Source organism: Brienomyrus brachyistius, chromosome 19 (assembly GCF_023856365.1).
Source record: "Brienomyrus brachyistius isolate T26 chromosome 19, BBRACH_0.4, whole genome shotgun sequence".
Classification (NCBI taxonomy): domain Eukaryota; kingdom Metazoa; phylum Chordata; class Actinopteri; order Osteoglossiformes; family Mormyridae; genus Brienomyrus; species Brienomyrus brachyistius.
In genome coordinates this window covers 21165137-21185692 of record NC_064551.1, presented here as the reverse complement: position 1 = coordinate 21185692, position 20556 = coordinate 21165137, and the positions used below count along the sequence as shown (strand labels likewise).

The 20556-nt window shown below is 52.6% G+C and overlaps 1 protein-coding gene across 7 annotated transcripts in view; it reads right to left on the bottom strand.

Moving 5' to 3' along the window:
• LOC125714795 (nesprin-1-like) overlaps window positions 1-20556 on the bottom strand; it is a 133906-nt gene that overhangs the window by 66254 nt on the left and 47096 nt on the right. For 6 of the 7 annotated variants that reach the window (XM_048985768.1, XM_048985767.1, XM_048985770.1 and 3 more), the window contains 25 exons: window positions 20259-20462; window positions 19694-19901; window positions 19316-19428; window positions 18988-19193; window positions 18719-18871; window positions 17685-17976; window positions 17427-17602; window positions 16234-16543; window positions 15151-15315; window positions 14370-14732; window positions 13701-13837; window positions 13011-13188; window positions 11975-12157; window positions 11703-11846; window positions 10588-10743; window positions 8513-8677; window positions 7834-8006; window positions 7144-7297; window positions 6585-6728; window positions 6326-6490; window positions 5590-5907; window positions 5207-5362; window positions 3173-3343; window positions 775-1101; window positions 310-462 (listed from right to left, as the gene is read on the bottom strand). In XM_048985768.1, coding sequence (XP_048841725.1) covers window positions 310-462; window positions 775-1101; window positions 3173-3343; window positions 5207-5362; window positions 5590-5907; window positions 6326-6490; window positions 6585-6728; window positions 7144-7297; window positions 7834-8006; window positions 8513-8677; window positions 10588-10743; window positions 11703-11846; window positions 11975-12157; window positions 13011-13188; window positions 13701-13837; window positions 14370-14732; window positions 15151-15315; window positions 16234-16543; window positions 17427-17602; window positions 17685-17976; window positions 18719-18871; window positions 18988-19193; window positions 19316-19428; window positions 19694-19901; window positions 20259-20462 — 4914 coding nt within the window. The remainder of the gene's footprint in view (window positions 1-309; window positions 463-774; window positions 1102-3172; window positions 3344-5206; window positions 5363-5589; window positions 5908-6325; window positions 6491-6584; window positions 6729-7143; window positions 7298-7833; window positions 8007-8512; window positions 8678-10587; window positions 10744-11702; window positions 11847-11974; window positions 12158-13010; window positions 13189-13700; window positions 13838-14369; window positions 14733-15150; window positions 15316-16233; window positions 16544-17426; window positions 17603-17684; window positions 17977-18718; window positions 18872-18987; window positions 19194-19315; window positions 19429-19693; window positions 19902-20258; window positions 20463-20556) is intronic. The other variant, XM_048985773.1, reaches the window with a different exon arrangement.

Here is a 20556-nt window from a genome sequence, read left to right as displayed (position 1 = left end):
CCCCCATGTCCACACCTGGCTCCGCCTCCCCCATGTCCACACCTGGCTCCGCCTCCCCCATGTCCACACCTGGCCCTGCCTCCCCCATATCCACACCTGGCTCCGCCTCCCCCATGTCCACACCTGGCTCCGCCTCCCCCATGTCCACACCTGGCCCCGCCTCCCCCATGTCCACACCTGGCCCTGCCTCCCCCATATCCGCACCTGGCTCCGCCTCCCCCATGTCCACACCTGGCCCCGCCTCCCCCATGTCAGCACCTTGCTCCGCCTCCCCCATGTCCACACCTGGCCCTGCCTCCCAGAACCTACCCCAGCCATAGTGCACAGTTCCTGGAAGTCAGCCTGCAGCTTGGCCACATCCTCGGCGACAGAGGAGTCTCGCACACTTTCCAGCAGCAACTCGCCCTTCTCCACCACGGACCTGACGGTCGACTCGTGCGACTCTACTGTCTGCTGGATGGTCTGTGGGCAGATGGGGCCTGTGAGATGGCCTGGAGGTTTGGAGTTCAGAGTGTACTTGTTCTCCATGTATAGGACCACATCTGCTCAGTGTACCATAAGTTGTATATACCCACAGCTATGCCTGTTTATGCTCTTTTCCCTCAATTTCTTACCTCTATTTATTAACCCTCCTCCCCCACCTGTGCTTGGCCCAGTTAATTCCCAGACGTATGGCCCTCTGGGTATGTTCCTCACCCCCCCTGTGAATAAGATCCTGATACCCTTCTGTACATTACGGCCCTGATATGCCCCCTCATATAAGGTCCTGGTTACCTTGTACTTGGCCATCTGGGCCTTCTTCTGATAGAGCTCCACCTTGCGCTCCAGGGGCCAGCGGAGAGTGTCCCGCATCTCCTCCACCCACTGCGCCTGTGCTTTGTATTTGTCCAGGAACTCCTTGGTCAGCAGGAGCTGCTTCTCCAGGCCGCCGTGCTCCGTCCGCAGTGCACCCAGCAGCTCCTCCAGCTGCCTCAGCCGCGCCGCCACCTCCCCCCGCAGCTGCTCCGCCTCAGCCTCCCCTAAGAAGGAGACGGCCTGCTCCGTCTTCTCCCGCATGACCTTCAGGAAGCCATGTCCTTGCTCCACATCCCGCTGCAGGGCCTGTGCTCGACACAGAGGTCCGATTCAGCCACTCCGAGTCATGATCACTCATCCCGCCATGCAATATTAGCATTGCGATTGCATTGCACGTTACACTCTACATATATATAATTGTACTTATAATTCTATTCACGGTGTTACTATAAGCACCTTAATCTGTGTTTGTGATTTGATTTCTATTTATCAGTGGCTGGAAGGACATGCAGAATATGATTTTCATTGCACAGTCGAAATGTTTACTTTGCATATGACCATAAACTGTAGAATCCCGAATACTCAGTTTTACACAGATTCACCCACATTAACACGCTATAAATCACACACTTAACTACTCACCCCAACCTTAACCATCATGAAATACATTTTTCATTTTTTGATTGCAGTCACAGATTTTTTATAAAATTTTATTTCCCCCTGTGGGGACCAAAAACAATGGTCCCCACACGGTCAAAATAACAAGCTTTTATCACAATGTAATGTATATCTGGACCACACACAGGCACAGAAAATGTGCAGGTACTGCTGGCTCACAGAAAATAGCAGCTTAAATGAGCCCCTAGAGCAGAGCATGTAAATTAGAAAAGTGTTCCATTTACTGTTTAAGCACCATGCCAGAAATCGTGGACCAAAAAAAACGTGACAAAGAAGCTGTTTCAGAACATCTGGGCTGCGTCTCAGGGATCTCATGAAAGGGAAGGGTTGCTTTCATGCGAGCTCGCGGCGAAAGCTTTGATTACCGCGCGTCCATCCATCCGCACGCCCGCAGCCGGGCTCCGGGGGATTCCGGCCCCCACAGATTAAGAGCCTTTCTCTCAGCTCTGTGCCTTTGAAACCAACCGGGCTGCCACATCTCCCGGGGCCGGGCCCTCCAGCGCCACGGGTCGACATAATTATGAGCGCTTAACGGGGGCTGTGCTGACGTCCTGTGGACGGTCCAGACACCCCTCCATCCACTGCAAAAGGCTGGGGGTCTGCTGAGTGATACTGGCTAGCTTTCATCACAGAGAGCAGTTTCTGCGATGGCCTGGGTCACACTCAGCTCCTCCTGCCAGGCAAACGGGACACCGAGCCCCTCCTCAGCTGCTTATCGCAAAAAAATGTGCAAATACGCTGATGAGTCACTTTGATGTGCTCTCAGGTTGCCCCTAGTGGAGGGCTGTGTTCTGTCCAATCAGGACGCAGCTGCATCGCTTGGCCACGCGAGGAACCACGGCCAGCCGAGCCAGATTTATGACCTGCCGGAGCGGTGAAAGCCCCGAGCCGTTACCACAGAGGGAGGCGAGGTGGAACGGAAGGCTGGCGAGATGGCGGATCGAGCCACCTTGACCTGGACAGCCAGCGGACCGTGTTTTACTGTGATTACTGTGGGACATGATTTGAGCATACAGCTATTTCCCAGTGGGCTCCGGGGTCCTGCGTGTCCTTTACGCCTTAGAGATTCCCAGCAGGTACCCCTCCTGCAGCGTAACGGACAGGTCAGTGGGGGGTAGAGATGGGGGGGGGGGCGGGGAGCTATAGCCATCAAAGGGCTTCCCCCCTCCTTTGTCTCACCGCAGGGATTCCTGACCTCCATTCCCTGAATGACTCCTGATGTGCCGCATAGAAGCCCGATCGATGTCCTCCCCTCCACGACAGTTGAAAGCACGGACGCTACGACCAGAGGGGGGCGCTGTGCTCACGCGAGTGTGCAGGGGGATGCGTGTGGGCAGTGAGCCTTGCGCCATGTCTCCCCCATGTCCAACAAATGCCTGACATTATTCCCCACCCAGCCTGCCCCCCCCCCATTCCCCCAATCCCCCCCGTGGCCAGGGGCTGGAGGAGCTGCTGAAGATGGCTGCTCACCAGGTAGGTATCTGATATCAAATATCGATTCTCAGCCACCTTATATTCACATTTTACTGAATCCCCTTTCCTGGGGTCAGCGACTCACTGAGCAATTTTTACAGAACAGCTCGAGTTTTTTTCTGATTTTGTACAGCGCATCAATACAAGTCCTACAGGAGAAGAAGTAATCACCCCATTTATTGGTGCCCCCCTATGTCCCCCCTCCCACAGGGCACGATTCCTGTACCTCCAATTTCTTCATCTTCCTCTCCATGGTGACTCGGTCCACCACGTCTATGCTGACGGCCGCCGCGCGGAAGTTCTCCTGCGCCGTGCAGAGCCAATCAGAGAAGGTGCTGAAGACACTTTGGGCCTCGTCGATGGTACGGATCTCATCCTGCAGCTGTTTGATGCTCTCCTGTAAGAGGTGCAAGACAGATTCGACCTAAGCCAATCAGAATTAATTCTGACATAATTAATACATCACCAGCCAACGGGGGCCTAATTAGATGCGGGGAGTCTCACCCTAAGCCAATCAGATGCACACTCACCACACTCATACATCATCATAGGTCAGCGCCTAATTAAATGCAGACAGATTTACTCTAAGCTAACCAGATGCAAGCTCATGTACTCCATACATCATCAGAGGTCAGCCTGGTTACAGGCCCAGTGATGCCCAATCAGATCCACTCAGACTCACTAAGCCAATCAGATGGACTCGAACGAAGTGTTGCCTAAGAAACATGTTTACCATTTTTACCAAAGATAAGAATTCCAACAGACAAAAAAAGATAATATAAAAAGCAATTTATATGAGCATATTTGCAGTCCATTTACTGTTTTTTTCCTAACAGTGGAATGTAGATAAGGACAGTCTCTCTAACGTGTCATATCTGCATTTGTAGGTGATGATGGAATTAAACAGTTGGGTGGCGCTTTCCAATGGACAGGGATACTTCAGGGACAAAGGGGGCTTTTCCACGGAGCACTCAGCTGAAAATCCGATCTCGGTGCAGCAGCACCAATTAACTGTCGTCGGCAAATCCGCCGAGAAGAGAGTTACGGCTCTTGAAAGAGAGAGAGAGAGAGAGCGCAGATGTGTCTGCTCCGCGTGGCATAATCGCTTCGCTTCTCCGACGTGAGTGGGGGGGGGTGGGGGTGGGAGGAGGTACAGCTGCAGGTGTGAAACTCAATTCCCACTTTTGCAGCGACCCCCACCCACCCAGTACAGGCCGAGCACTTAATTACAGGGTAGGCCGTGGTTTTGACGGCAGTATTGATTTTCTAGCGTCCCCATAAAAAGATAAAGAGCCACCCCTCGGCTATCCCCCCCCCCAACACGGAGCCCCTCTCTCCACCGGCGTACGTCTTCACCCCGTCTGTCTGCCACGTACATCCCGTTAATATTCCGACCTCAATAGCATTTATTTACCAATTAGCCGATGGGGGGGGGGGGTACCAATGCTAACAGAGGCTAGTGAGCCAGCTCAGGAAATGGGGGAGGGGGTCTGCTTGATGGGCACGACAAGGCTGGCAGATGAACTTCATGGGCAGCTGCAGGGAGGCCAGCAAAGCTGCCGAATGATGTAATCTGCTCAGACGCTGCTTTTTAAATCCAAGGGTTAAGCCCAAATGCGGCAGAATCGCATGGGTGGACGTCTGTGATAATGGTGTCCGACGCAGTTGGGATGGTGTCACCAGCCCAGCATTTAACAAATTGTGGAAAAAGGGTCATTGCTGATTAATTAACTAGAAGAGTCATAGCTGATTAATTAAACTATGTGCTGATTTTCTATGTATGACGCACTTGTGTCTTTTATATCTTTTCATTTGTGAGCGCTTACGCGTTGTGTGTGTGCATCTTTCATCACGAAAGGATTCTTCAGCAGAAATATACACATTAAAGATAATAACACTGGACTTTATAATTTGGATTAGATTGTTCAACCGGAGTATCACCAGATAATCTGATTTAAGGCAACTAAATAAAGACAGAGAGACCGAATTAAAGCAGAATGAGAAACTGTCACATGGCATGCATACCTTTCACTACATGAACATCAGTAGGAGATAAATATACGGTTGAATCCTTCATTCGTTAAAGCTAATTTAAAAACTCAGCTTGGCACGAAAAACACACTGCGACTCCTTTAAAGTGAATATGACACTAGAGGAGATGGCGGTGCCAGGCCGTGATGCCATGATCGCCGTGATGCCATGATCGCCGTGATGCCATGATCGCCGTGATCGCCGTGATCGCCGTGATCGCCGGCCTCACCGTCAGCTGCAGCAGCAGGGTGTGGTAGCGCACGGTGAGATGGGCGGCCTGGGTGCTGGATCGGCTGCTCACGTGGGCCTCGTCCAGAACCTGCTGGGCAAGGGAACCCAGTCCCTCAACCTCCTCCTGGAAGCCCAGCGCCTCCTCCTGCAGGCACTGCACCGGGGAGATAGGAACACGCCGAGTGTCAGAACGTCAAGGCTTCATAACCAAAGAGAGTCAGAACCTCAAGACAGACTTTTCATTATTTTCAAAACTAGACAACCAATGTAACTATGATCTTCTCAGACATTTACAGCTGTTCATCATGACTGGTCTTTGCTCCACCTTCTGTTCCTGAATGACTTCCTACACCCCCCCCCCCCCCACCCTAAGCCCCTAACCTTGAACATCTGCAGCTGCTCCTCCTTGGTGCCCTTGTCTGACTGTCGATGGGTGCGTGGTTGACTTTTGGCCTCCATGTCAGTCAGCCACTGCTCCAATCGCTGGAACTGGTACTCCATCTGCCTCCGCCTGTGGAGGGCGCTGGTGTGCTGGGTAAGGACCTCGGCCAGCCGGCTCCGGTACACCCGCCAATCCTGCTGTACTGTCTCCAGGGCGCGGTCCTCGATCTGCGGCAGGCCCCAGGGTATGACCCGCTCCCGGCTAGCGAGCACCGAGGCCAGCAGCGTCTGACCCTCAGAGCAGCGCTCCTCCAGCTCCTGAAGAGGAGGCGCAGGGTTATGCTCTTCCTCACACTCCCCGTCCTTCTCTCCCTCCCTGGTTTCTCTCTTCCTCTCTTCCTTCCCCTCTTTTGCCTCGTCCCACTCTCCCTCACCCCCCAACTCCGCTTTCTCTCCTTCTCTCTCTCCCCTCCATCTACCCCCTTGCCTCCTCCTCCATATTTTCACTATTGCTCTGTCTCCCCTCTTCTCTCTCCTCCCCCTCCTCCTTTCTCTCTCCTCCTCCCGTCTTGTCCTCTCCCCCAGCACCTCCCCCCACTTGCTTCCCCTCCTCTCTCCTCCCCCCTCCTCTGTCTCTCCTCTTCCCGTCTTGTCCTCTCCACCTCTGCACCTCCCCCTGCCTGGTTCCCCTCCACTCTCTCCTCGCCCCTCTCCCCGCTCCTCTCCTAGGGCAGACCTGTATCTGCTGCAGCGTGTTCTCCAGGGCTTCTACATTGCCCTCTAGGGCTGAGCAGCAGCCCAGCTTCTCCTGCTCCTGCTCCAGCCAGTCTTCCAGCACATGCAAGCCGCGCTGGTACTCCTGGTGGTCCAGCACAAGCTCTTCCGCCCTGGACACCGCTCCCTGAGGGACACAAAAGCAACCCACTCAGCATGGAACCACTGGTACTGCTGGGCTGATGAGGCCTTATCTTCCCCACGATCTGCCCATACCGTACCTTGGCCTTTTCTTTGATGGTTGCATAACGTTCTTGCAGTTCCTGGACCTCCAGCTGGGTGGCGCCGTGCTCGACCATATTAGCGCCCTTTGCTGCAATGGTCTCCAGCGGGCTGAGGTGACTTATTACCTCCTCGTACAGGAGCTGAAACACACGCACGCCCAGTTGGGTGGGGTGTCTTGTTCACATTAATCCATATGCAACACACACCATCTACACCTCAGCTCCTAGCCTCTTCATTAAACTATGGATTGGTAGGGCTACTGGTCCTAGTAAATCACACTGATTACAACTTGTTCCAAAATTCCAGGGATCCATAGCAAAGAAAGTTTGACATGTCTGACCTGAACAGGTCATATCGATCACAAAACCCAAGGTAATCTAAATGAGTGAGGACAGGGACAGTGATGAAGGTGGGCGTGGGCGAATGGGGCAGTAGGGGTAGGGGGCAGTAAAGATGAGCATGGGGCAGTAAAGACAGGGGCTTTGGGGACGGGCGCAGTGAGGACAAGGGCAGTGGGAACAAGGGCAGTGGGAACAGGGGCAGTGGGAATGTTACCTTAGCTCTGCCGAGGTTGGCAGTCTTGTCTCTCATCTCAGAATACTGCTTGTCAGTACTGCCCAGGGCCACCTCCACAGCCTCCATCCAGCCCTTGAACTGCCGCACGTCATCCTGGTAGCTGGTCCACTGGGAGAGAGCCCCTTCCAGCTGGCTGCATTCACACACGCACACAAACATGCATCAGCCGGCCAAATCCCATAGACGCACGGGCAAACCTTTATAAGTGTCTCCCAGCTGGAAATCCCAGCTCCTCTTATTCATAAGCATGTAATCCTGGTAGGCGGGGGGGTCAGCCTCCACTGTCACTAGTGTAACTCTAAAGCGGGGAGGTTCACATGGACGTCCCACTGAGACGCCAAGTGCGCTAGGCTAATGGCTAAAGGAGAACCAAACATTGAGAAAGCTGGGACAATCACAATGACATCGTCACTGGCACTGGTGCTGGGCGGGGTGAGGGGGGATAGTGCGCTTTGGGGTACTAATGCTAATTATACCGCCAGGTTCTTAGCTGGGAGGGATGTTCAGGGTGTCTTTGGGAGTTTACATGCCACTGAGACTCGGAGCATCAGGTAACAGGGGTGAGGGAGGCACATATACACATAAAGAGGGTAGATCGTACCAATTTAAATAGGAGGGGGGGGGTGTCTGAATGTCTGTGTTGGGGGAGTGGGGCCATGACGCTCTCACCTCTTGCACTGAATGGATGCGGACAGAAGCGAGTCCCATGAGTCTTTGAGGTCCTGAATTTGCTTGCGGATGATGGGGACTCCCTCGGGGGAGGTGTTCCTCTGCACGGACTCCCCCCGCGTGATGAGCATCTTCAGCTGAATCTCCTTCTCCTGCCTGGCCGCCAGCAGTGCCTGGAAGGGCCGACACGGGGCTCAGTGGGGAGCACATGGCGGGTGGCCACAGCAAAGCTCTCGGTGACGCCACTTAGCCTGCAGCTTCTGCTGAAATCACTTAGTACATAAATTCTAGGCACTAAAACTGATAATAAAGTTTCAGCCATGAATGTTTTTCACGCCTGGAGGTTACAGACATGCTGGGAATTTTAATGGGATGTCAGGCTCTGGATATGGGTCTCCTTGTCTCAAACACAGAACTAGTTTTAGCTCATCGGTCTGGGTCTGACATGGCTACCTGCTTTCTCATGCAGAATCAGAACTCCATCTCTAGCACAGCGTTTGTCAACCAGATGTTCCACCTCTGCCTGCCACAGTCCACATTTTAGGGAGCAGGGGAGAAGGAAGAATGTGGAACGTTTGGGGGCTCCCCGAGGACCGGGTTGAGAAACACAGCTGTAGAGGTACCACCCAGTTTTCATGTTAGTTTCGTTCCCCGATGTCTGGGGGGGGGCAGGTCCTACCTCCAGCTTGATCATCCTGCGGTCCAGCACGTTCTTGTCTGCAGTCGGAGAGCAGTAGGTCTGCAGTGCGAGGTTGGATTCCGTGACCCAGCTCTGCAGCTCCTTCAGGCCCTGGGAGAAGAGCTGGTGCTCGCTGACAATGCGGTCGATGCGTGAGGCCTTCTCCTGTGGGGGGGGGGGGACATAGCTGCCATTCAGACACCCCCTCACATCTCCTCAGACTGGGACTCTCAAAAAAAATACATACCTCGCCTGTCAACCCAACACACTGCAGAGGAACATCCAAAATACCTTTTTCGACAGGGTCTCCCTAAAGCTGATATAATTGTCCTGAACGCACGAACACACACACACACACACACACAAACCGACCCCAAATAAACTTTACCTTGCCTCTCAATAGGAAGAGGCAAGGACCTTATCAAAGTTCAGGGGAAATTTTCACACTGCTAGTCTCTCTATCTTTAAAATCTTTAAAAATAGGTCTGCCCCCCACCTCAAACCCCCAACACAGTTGTTTTTCTTTTCCTTCACCGCTGCCCACGCTACCATTCCAGTTTGAATACCTCTGCCCTGGGCTCAAAACCTCAAATAAGAACTGAACAAACCCTCACATCAATCAGCACATAACAGCAAAACAATAACGCCAAGCATCTTCTAATACATGGTTATGTGATATATAAATAAAGTCACTTACAGTTAAAGCTGTATATACAAGCAGACAGAAATGTAGAGCATTTTGACATTTTATAATTAAACACAGTGTGGCCCCATGGCCTCCCCCCTCCACTACTGGGTGTTTAAATGCCGCCTCTGCTCCGTGTGTGTGTGTGTGTGTGTGTGTGTGTGTGTGTGTGCAAATTGCAGACCCTCCACGTGTTGTGCGGATTTCCTCCGGGGGCTCCAGTATCCTCCCACAGTCCAAAGAGAGGCAGTTAGGCTAATTGGTGTCTCTAAATTACCCATATTGTGTGTATGTGTGTGTATGTGTGTGTATGTGTGTGTATGTGTGTGTATGTGTGCGTATGTGTGCGTATGTGTGCGCGCCCCGAGATAGACTGGCAAAGATACGCGGTCAGGCTAACTGCTTTCTCTAAATTGCTATTTCCGTGAAAAGCAGCTGGTACACAGATAGATGGGAAAATGTGTCAAATTAAGCTGATTAATTTCTGCAATCAAACTGTACTTATACGTATTAACTGGTTATTCTGGAGCAGTAATTATTTTACTGTCATCAACCTTCTGCAGCCATTATTCATTTAAAGGGTACAAATAAAACTGCAAAATGGACATTTACTTCTATCGGACCTTGCTGAAAATTCCCTATAAAGAATGCATGAACATCAGTGGCAAATTGCAGACTGAATTTAGCTAACAGCTGGATGAAACTGGACTAATTAAGCAGTTAATTAAGAAGAATAAAAATCAGCATGCAGAGATATTGACCCTGACTGAGGCTAAGGTCAGTTGTTTAGTGCTGATAACCTCCAGGCTTTAAAGATTCGTTTTAGGCTTGCTGTGCGACTAGAGCAGAAAGCAGAGGAGGCCACCATATCCACCTCCCTCCATCATCTGAAGCAGCAACGTCCTCCTTCCACCGCCTTTAATTAAGCATCTCCGAAGAGCGAGTTTATTAATAATGGGAATCTAAGGCAGCCGCCTGGTTTTCGCTTGTTAACGCACAGCAAACTGAAATGACAGCTAATTAATCAGGCAGAGCTGCTCGCCGGATGTAACAAGGGGGGGCTCTGCGACACATTTCCAATAGAGCAGACGAAACGCGGCAAATTTAGCCCATTTGCTCCCTCCCAGAGAGACCAGCATGGTGTGAAAAGTAAATACGCTCTGTCCAGAATCTACCACACAAAATCAAACCAGATAAATTATTAATATATTTATGTATTATTTATAGCATAGGCCTGTGGCTTAAATTCTTCAAGCATGATCTATAACCTGGGTATAAACTGGGTAACTGTGTACACGTATCATATCTTAGCTTAGCCAGTTAGCCTAGCACAGAGCTTCGTTAGCATGGCTGCTACGAAAGGCCCAGGGGCAGCCATGGCCACCCTTACCTTGGTCAGGTTGCTTAGCGCTAGGTACTGTGCAGAGAGCTGGGAAACGCGGTGCATAAAGCCCTTCCCGGCAGCCTGACCCTCCCAGAGGAGCTGGGCTTTCTCCTTCAGCCGGCTCAGCTGACCCTCTTGGGAGGCTACTTCCTCCAGGACAGACTGTGAAGCACAAGCATGTTAGCGGTGGCGAGTTAGCAAAGGCGGGTTAGCATCAGCGGGCCAAAAGAGGAGCATGCTGTGCGATGGGCAGTTTGTTAAGCTGGGGTGGGGGGGTTAATGCTGGCAAAGGAGGCGGGATTTCATGAGCGTTGGCGAGAGGGCGGCAGGGAGGTAAAGGAAGAGCGGGTCGCTGGATGGAAGGAGGGACCGGCGTAGAGGAAGAATAAGATGTATGGAAAAAGAGGATGAAGGCCAGACAAACGGATACACAAAACAGGATGAATGGGGCCTTGTGGGTTGGGGGTTGGGTGTCATCATCTGTTCGATTTGCCATCTCATCATTACTGAATGGCCAGAGAATGGCGTCTCCATGGAACGCCTTTGTTCAGGACGACTGAACACGATTAGGTACCAGTCAGCACTTCTCAGACACCAACTGTGTCCAAAGTCGCGAATTCAGCTGAAGCCAAGGAGAAACGCAAGAGTATGAAAAAAATATGATTTATTTATACCCCAATTTGCTGCTGGCAGGAGTCCCATAAAATGTGTTACCTGGAATATCCCCGGAGGGCTTTATGAAAACCATGGACACACTTCCGTGAGGAAACCCTTCGTTGTGTTTTTAAAATCCCAATAGTGAATAAAAGTCATCAAAACAATACATTCTTTTCCTAATTGTGCCATAATAAAACAACAGAATTTTGACAAGGTGTTAACTGAACAGCATCCAAATGGTTTATGCAGGTTGATGGCCTCTCAAACAACATGGTTATCAAGTCCAGCTCGTTAACTGCTATGACCCCTGCTGGTCTTTAAAGACACTGAAAAGCACGTATCAAAATCTCGGCTTTTACAACACTGGGGGAATGATGGAGATGCAGGGAGTGGCGGTTATGGGCAAAAGGAATGATGATAAATGGGTGGTCCAAGTGCCGCCCCCTAATGGTGAGAGGGAGTACCTGTAATTTTAGCAGTTCCTGACGCTTGGCTGGCAGGTCATGTAGGCGCGAGCTGCTCTCTAGCACAGCGCTCTCCGTCCCAGTCAGCCATGCCTGCAGTGGCTCCGCACTGGTCTCCAGGTCCGTTATCTGGGCTTGCAGGTTCTATAGTGCATAGTACATAGACTGAGTGTATGTGCACGTATCTGTGTATTACATTATAACAGCTGCAGTATTTCATGGACAAAGGGTGCCTTTGTGGGTTAGTTAGAGGCAAAGCCTTGGTCAGGTACCTGCAAAGCTGTTTCCCTCTTGTGCAGGTTGGACATCAGGCTCTTCCAGTCATCCCTGGCACTGGTCACCTTGGCCCGAATGGTGTCCACCCGATCTTTACCCACAATGCTGCACAGCAGCTCTCCATTGACCACCACAGCATCCAGCTTGGTCTGTCCCTGCTCCTTGTCATTCAAGAATTCCTGTGGGTCGGACCGCGAAGAAAAAAAAGAATAAGGGATGAAACTGTGGAATGCAGAATAAGCATCACAATTACTACACCAAGACCTAGATAAGAACCTCCTATATACAGCAGGTGATCTAACATGCCCTGTAGCTACTGCAACTGCTCTGATGTTCCTGTAGCTACAGAACTTGCTCTGACATTCCTATAGCTACAGCAAGTGCTCAGACGTACCTGTAGTTACAGAAGGTGTTCTGACATTCCTGTAGCAACAGAACCTGCTCTGACATACCTGTAGTTCCAGCAGGAGCTCTGACATACCTGTAGCTACAGAAGGTGCTCAGACGTACCTGCAGCTACAGAAGGTGCTCTGACGAACCTGTAGCTACAGAAGGTGCTCTGACGTACTTCTAACTACAGAACTTGCTCTGACATTCCTGTAGCTGCAACAAGTGTTCTGACGTACCTGTAGCTACAGAAGGTGCTCTGACGAACCTGCAGCTACAGAACTTGTTCTGGCGTACTTGTAGCTACAGAAGGTGCTCTGACGAACCTGCAGCTACAGAACTTGTTCTGGCGTACCTGTAGCTACAGAAGGTGTTCTGATGTACCTGTAGCTACAGAAGGTGCTCTGACGAACCTGCAGCTACAGAACTTGTTCTGGTGTACCTGTAGCTACAGAAGGTGTTCTGACGTACCTGTAGCTACAGAAGGTGCTCTGACGAACCTGCAGCTACAGAACTTGTTCTGGTGTACCTGTAGCTACAGAAGGTGTTCTGACGAACCTGTAGCTACAGAAGGTGCTCTGACGAACCTGTAGCTACAGAACTTGTTCTGGCGTACCTGTAGCTACAGAAGGTGTTCTGATGTACCTGTACTTTGAGGAGGGCAGCTGAGGCTTCAGCGATGCTTTGGGGCACGTCGAAGCACTTGGCAGTGTTGATCTTGGTGTTAACCAGCCACTGCTGGAAGTCACGGAAGGCAGTGCGGAAGCGTTGCTCCAGAAGCTTCTCCTTGTTCTGGCACTCCCGCGCGGCCTGAAGGCTGAGGCTGGGTGGGGGCCACATGACAGCACTGAGTCTCTCTCGCATTCACGTCTCCATCTTACCCCATTGCCTGGTTAATCAGGGCCAATCAATGGGCTGCATTTCGACGGTCAGATTTAAAAAAATCCTGGTAACTAAAGAACAAAGTACATTTTTTTCTCTGCCAAAGATGCAGAATGAGGAGCTGCATATTTAAAAGGCACAAAGACTAAGGTACGGCCTGACATCAGAGGAGTCAAAGGGGCAGGAGCACCATGCAGGTGCTGGGGGGAGGGTCACATCACAATTGGGGGGCGGGGGGGGGGGGACAACGAGCGCCAGCTCCGAGGGTTCAGCAAGGCAATTACAGATAAGAGTGCACACACGCGCGCAATCGTACTCGCACACACACACACACGCATAAGCACCACAGCTCCACACGCTACCCTCCACACACAGCCCCCAGCCTCAAAAACAGACAAGAGGGGGACACAATCTTGCTGTGCACCCACCACGACCTCTCACCCTGATGCTCACCTGTTATATTCTTTGATCAGCGCTGAGACTCGCTCCGACTGAGCGCCGAGGTCCCGTGAGAAGCGGCACAGCTCATTTAATTGGCTCTTCAGGTTGTCCGTCACGGGCTCCATTCCCAGCAGGTCCTCCAGAGTGTCCTGACACACAGAGACCGTCGACACACGTGTCAGATCGCTGCTCGCCTTACAGTCTCCCCCACGCTGGGTCCCGTCTCCCCACTGAACCCCTCCCGGCTGCTGGGACGGCATCCTTTAAATTATTCATGCAGCCTCGTTACGCTGTGGAGGGGGGAAAAAAAGGCAAAACAACAGGGAAGGAAGTCCGGCTTCCGAGGAACGAGCGGCGGGAATGAGTAAGAGCCGTGATTTCCTTATAAAGGCTTCTGGTCTGCTTCCCTGATCTGACGGATCTCAGCTGTGAGCGGGGACAGCTGCAGGAAAGATCAGGCAGCACAGAGCCAATGTCAGGAAGCGGGAGAGGCGGAAATGCAGGACATGCGCTCGGCAAACGAGGCCACTCCGAGACCGCAGGACACGCAGAAACACAGACACGGGATCGGGCTTTAGTGCCGGAAATATCCGCTGCTTGTTTGTGTAAGCAGGCTCCCGGGGGAGGGGGGAAACCCGACAGCCAGCAGGGGCATCGATGCTGAGCAGGAATGGCACCTACCTTCGCGACGTGCCAGCCCTGTGCCAGTTCCTCGCTGCCAGTCCTCCCCTCAGTGGGAAGCAGCCGCCGGCCGCAGTCGCGCAGATGCTCTTCGAATTCCCGTAGCTCCTGCTCCAGCTGTGCAGCCAGGGCGCGGAACTCGCGCTCAGAGCCGTCCGCCTGAGCCAGAGCGTCGCGGAGGCGGTCCCTCGCGCGCACCACCGCCCCCTCCCACTGCTCCCAGCCTCGCTGCAGGGCCCCCGCCTCCTGGTCCGGCGGCTCACCGCCCGCCCCGCCTGCCAGGGTGTACTCCCGCGCTGACTCCGCGCTCCGCTGCACCCGGCGCAGACGCTCTCGGCCCTGCTGCCTGGAATCAATCAGCTCCTGCCGCGGAAAGTTGCCACGGTAACTGCCACTGCCACAGCCTCAGACCCAAGCTATTCATGGCTGCTGTGTGTTTTTTCTTTTTTTTTCCCTCCACCTCCTCCCCCATCCCTGCTCTCTCGCTCTCGCTGTCTGGTGGGAAATATGCGAGTGCCAGATCACAGATGGGGCCGTTAAAAAGGTATGTATCTTAAAATAAAAATCAGTAACTACGCTCTTGTTCTTGTTTGCTTGGTCTGATTTGTTTCAATACTCAAAATTAAATGGCAGCACATTCCAGAAAGAACCTCAAATAACTGCATCTCTTTACAGAAAATATGGAATTACGGGGAATTCCTCAGCCGCCTCCGGCAGGGCAGGCGGCCTGTACCGAGTGACCCAGGTCAGAAAGGTCAGTCACAGTGGTCACATTCCTCACCTGCACTTTGGACAACTTCCCCTGCAGGGAGGCAGAGTCTCCGGAAGGCTCCGCCCAACGCTGAAGCTCCTCCCTGGCAGAGGTCAGCCAATCAGCCATGTCCCTCACGGCTTCGGCGTAACGCTCGTGCTCCTCCAGCATGTTTGTTGCCTGCTGCACTTTGCCCTGTGGGCCACGCACACACACACACACACACACACACACACACATACACATACAGGTTTGTAATTATACCTTTGTGGGGACTGTCCAACCATTTCTATGTGGAAAACTCGAACATGACGAGCTTAACCTCTGCACAGCCCTAACCTTAACCATAAATAACCAAATAAAAAAGTCTTTTGACATTTTTGGTTTTTTAGTTGCATTCACATATCTTTGTGGGGACCTGAAAAATGGTCCCTTCCACATCAAAATCACATTGTGGGGAACATTTGGTCCCTACAATGTAATATAAACATAATCCACACACACACACACACACACACACACATACACATATTAAGAGTAAGTAAACAAAACACAATATACCAATAATGGGTAAGTACAAAACCGACACATACATATGAACAGTGAAAAATAAAATCTACACACACACACTCCAGTGGTAAAAGAGAAGCAGCAAACACACACCAAAATACGTACACACACACACACACACCAGCAGTATGTCAAACAAAATAACACATAAATATACGCACCAAAATTGGTAAATACCAAATCCACACAGACTACCTCAGACCATCATCAGTATCTGCAAAATCCCACAAGCACACAGACACACGCGCAGGCATCGCGCTCGGCTTACACAGTGCCTAGTGAGCGGACACTAGTGCAGCCATGAGTACTGATGCAGCCCGGCAGGCACATGAGTCGCACGAGCGTGGCACGTTTTAACGAGGGCCCGGGATGCCGTCGAGAGAGACTGATTAAAAACGCGTCCGGAAATCTTCACCCCGTGGTCACCACTCTCTACGTGGGATATGTTAATAGAGCCCACAGCGTCATGGGGGGAGAGGCGGGCTGAAATGACCCCCCACTAAGTGGTTCCTGCAGACCAGCACTCCTGTCCAATGCAGTTACCTTGACGACATCGGCGATGCTGTGAAACTGCGCCTGCATCCCGGTGCAGGCCTCCTCCCGGAAGGTGGCGTCGCCCGTCTTAGCGCACAGCTCGGCCGCCTGCTCCGACAGGCGCGATAGCACCCCCTCGTGGCCCTCCACATCAGCCAGGATGGCCCGTAGGCGCTCCAGCTGCACGGCCTTGTCCTTTAGCCCCGGTGGGGGGGGCGTGGGCGCTCCCACCTCCCGCTGCACGGCCGCCATCCACTGCAGCAGCTGGGCTTCGCTCTCCTGGAAGGAGCTCCACTGGGCCATGGTCCACTCCAGCCGACTGTGGGAGGCCACACACACATACAGACACACACACGCAAAAGCACGAAACAGGAAGGCACAGACAGACACAAAGCCATATGGTTACACCACATGCAATCACATACACACAGGCACAGATAAACACACACACACACACACACACACACATTCAAGAGAAAAACAAAGAGGGTCATCAGAGTCTGTAGCTCCCCATGACAGGTTGTATTCATCTGACACAGACACATGAGGAAACATTTAGAGGGACACACACCTGTACACAGACACACAGCTATGCACGGCCAGACACACACACACACACACACACACACACGTACAGACCTACGCACACTCATGCCTCACGCTGGAAAGCCAATTACCCTGTCGCACCTGCCCCAGCCCCCCTGCACGCCTCCTGCGCACCTCCTGCATCTGGCCCGTCTGCCTCACACGCCTCCTGCCTGGGCTTGCTTACATTTTCACACTTTTACCTCTCTGCTCCTGATTGGATGGCTGGTTCTGGGCCCACCTATTATAGGAGGAGCCCACAGATTCCCCGGGTCCCATGGGCCGCTACAGTCGAATGTACATTGCTCAACACGTCATGTGAAGGCAAGATCTTTAAAACTCTGCGGCGGTATACAGTACCCCCTTAAGGGAGTATCGATACAGGATTCTGGGGCAGAGTTGTGGGGGGGGGGGGGTAGCAGCTGCTGAAGCCCCCATTCTCTGCTCCCACCCCCACCTCCCAGCATCTGGACACTGTGCCAGTTAGGTGACCTACATCTCTGCGGCAGAGCTGCTTCTCCGCTTCCCGCTTCCCCCATCACAGGTCTGGAAGCAGTGGCCCTATCACCCCCGTATCCATGGCTACATCATTACCAGCGGCGACGTGCAGCTCTCACCTGTGGCAGCTCATGGTGGCAACAAGCAAAGAGGCCCAGGCGTCCTTCAGGTCCCGCAACTGGGACCGGATCTCCTCCTGCCCCGCCTCTGCCCCACTGCCCCTCAGGAGCTGCTCCGCCTTCCCCTCCACCATGTTCAGCTTCACCTCACCCTCACCCTTCAGCAGCAGGATGTCCTGTATAGAAACCGCAACGGGCGGGGGTCACCTTCCTACCTAAATTCACCTGCAAAGACCATCCGTCTGTCAGCTTGCCGACCTGCACGAGTGCCAGCCTCTTCTCCAGCGCCCCCTTACTGCCGGTGGTGCAGTTGAGGTCAGTCACTCGCTCCTGCACGCCCCTCAGCCAGATCCAAGTGCTCTGCAGTATCTCCTCGAAGGCCTGACGCTCCTGCAGGCTCAGCTGCCGGCTGCGCAGCTCCTCCCGCAGTCGCTTCAGCAGGGCCTGGTGCTGCGTCTGCAGCTGCCCCGCAGCCCGCGCCTCGACCCCAGCCCCACGGCCACCTTCGCTCAGGGCCTGTGCCTCGTGACATAGTCGTTCGAAGGAGTCCCTGCAGAGGACCATGTCACCATTAGGTGAGACATTTAGTGCCATTAAGAAACATTCAGATTTAGACCTTTATAATGCCTCTCAAATCTTTGTCCCACATCCCTGTTTACAATTCCCTACCTCTCTATGCAAAGCTCCACCTACCTGTCTACAATTCCCCGCCTCTCTGTTTAGAGCTCCACCTCCCTATTTATAATTCCCCGCCTCTCTATTTAGAGCTCCACCTCCCTATTTATAATTCCCCGCCTCTCTGTTTAGAGCTCCACCTCCCTATTTATAATTCCCCGCCTCTCTATTTAGAGCTCCACCTCCCTATTTATAATTCCCCGCCTCTCTATTTAGAGCTCCACCTCCCTATTTATAATTCCCCGCCTCTCTATTTAGAGCTCCGCCTTCCTGTTTACTTTGTCCAACTAGACTGATAACTGAGCCTTGGCACCAGGAGCCATTCCTCCCGCCAACTAGAATACAGCGAATGCTGCATGCGATGCACTATTGCAGCAATATTGCATCATCTGTTGTATGACCCGAGGTGGTTTACAGTGGTGCCTGCAAGCTGAATCCAGGTGTTCCTGCCTGGGTTTTCTTCCCGTGTGTTTTTTTTTTTTTATTCCCAGCAGGAAAATTGGTGTCATTATTATTAAGTCCTGTCTGGACTGCATTTCCCCAGAATGATCTATCTCCTTTCTTCAGGTTTCCTTATGACACGTTTGTTTTGGTGATATACTTTGCCTCATACTAACCTCTCCTTCAGAAGCTCCCTGTGCATCTCCTCCAGCTCCTCCATCTCCTCCCTCCCAGACCTGGACTCCTGGCTCTGTCTCGTTAGCGCTGCAGTCATGCCATCTTCCATCTGCTCCAGCCAGCCCTTCAGCTTCTCCAGCTGGCCTTCAAAACTGTGCGGGGCAGTTCAGATTTAATCGATTACCCCATGATTCCACTGTTAGACTACTGCTGGTTGGATGACTCCAAGTCATTGTGGCCCTCCCTACACATGGATTCACCAGCTCACCTGCTCAGCTGATTTGCTGTCTCTTCCAGGGCCTGCTGGGCCAGGCGGCATTTCTCCACAAAGCTCTCCCAGTCCTGTTGGCTGGAGGAGAGCTGCTGCTGCACCTGTCCAGCACTGGCCTTGGGCAGGTGCAGCAGGTGCTTTTCCCCTTCCTCACACAGCTGTGTCAGCCTCATCTCACCCTCCTCTGTGCGCTCTAGAGCCTCCTGCAGGCCAGGAGGACAAATGCGGCCCTGTTACCACAGCATCCCAACATCCCAGCATCCCAACATCTGCAACCGTAGCAGTGTGGATGTAAATTTGCAGAACCCAACACCGACCCAAGTACCTTCACTTTCTGCAGTTTGCATTCCACCGCTGCTGCGTCACCCGATTGGTCAGAACACTCTTTTACCTCATCCTTCAGTTGGTGGAGCCAGTTCTGGAATGTCTGGGCCAGTTCTGTGCAGACAGAGACACGGAGCATAAATGAGTTCACCCCCACTGGCACATGTGGACATGCTCGAGCAGAGAATCAGGTCCCTAAAGACCAGTAACAGGCCATTATTTGGCAATAAGTCCTGCTTTGTTAGATCAGACGCAACTGTCAAGCAGATTGGCTCATGACCAGCGACAGACTCATACTGGCAGCCTAGATCCTGTTTGGCAAGGATGAAAACTGCAGATGAGACGCAATGAACCCCGCGGGCAGGACGTGGCTTCTCACCGCTGAATCTTTGCAGCAGGTCGTCCTGCAGGGATCCCAGGGCCCGGGAGCAGAGCAGGTGGGCCGCCTCGTTCTGCCTGGCGAGCTCCGTTAGTTCCAGCCCCAGCTGGGCCAACTCCTCGGAGGGGAAGCGCCTGCACAGGGCACCCAGGGTATCCCGCATGGTGTCTGTGCTGCTCCTCAAACCCTGAAGCTCCCTCTGGACGTCCTGGCAGATACAGGCGTTACACACAGGTGCCAGATGCTTACACCAAGCTCATATGCTGCACAAATCATTTATGCAAAGTGTTAAATAACTGGTTCATAATGTAATGAATACTACTTTGGGGTTGAGCCAGATTTATTATCTAAAGAGAATTTTCGCCAGTCGTTTGGCTGGATGAATTACTGAACCAGATGCTTTGCTCGAGAAGGGCTCTATCAGGCCTGCAAGTCTGTGCTATTGGCCCCCATCCAACCTGTACCTATTAAATGTAAATGGTGAGATGATCTAAATTTTGATCCAAAGGTACAGCAGTGGTCTGACCACTGCTTTTATAGCATAGTGTTGGTGGGGGGGGGATACCTTGACTCGGCAGATCTCCTCTGGGTCAGGCCCGTGTGGCAGTGCCGAGAGGGACTCCTCCACTTCCTTCAGCCGCTTGGTCCCCTGGGAGATGAAGTCGTCTAGCTCCTGCTTCTGGGATCGATATTCCTTCACCGTGCTCTTAGCTTGCTCAGCGAGCTCGTGGGCATGGTCCAACTTCTTCCTCAGGTCGGTCTCCAGGACCTGACCAAAAAAACGCAGTCAACAAGTCAACGGGCAACAGAGTTTCTCGCATATTCCTTGAAGAAGCCATCAGAGATAATAGTCAGAGAGGCTG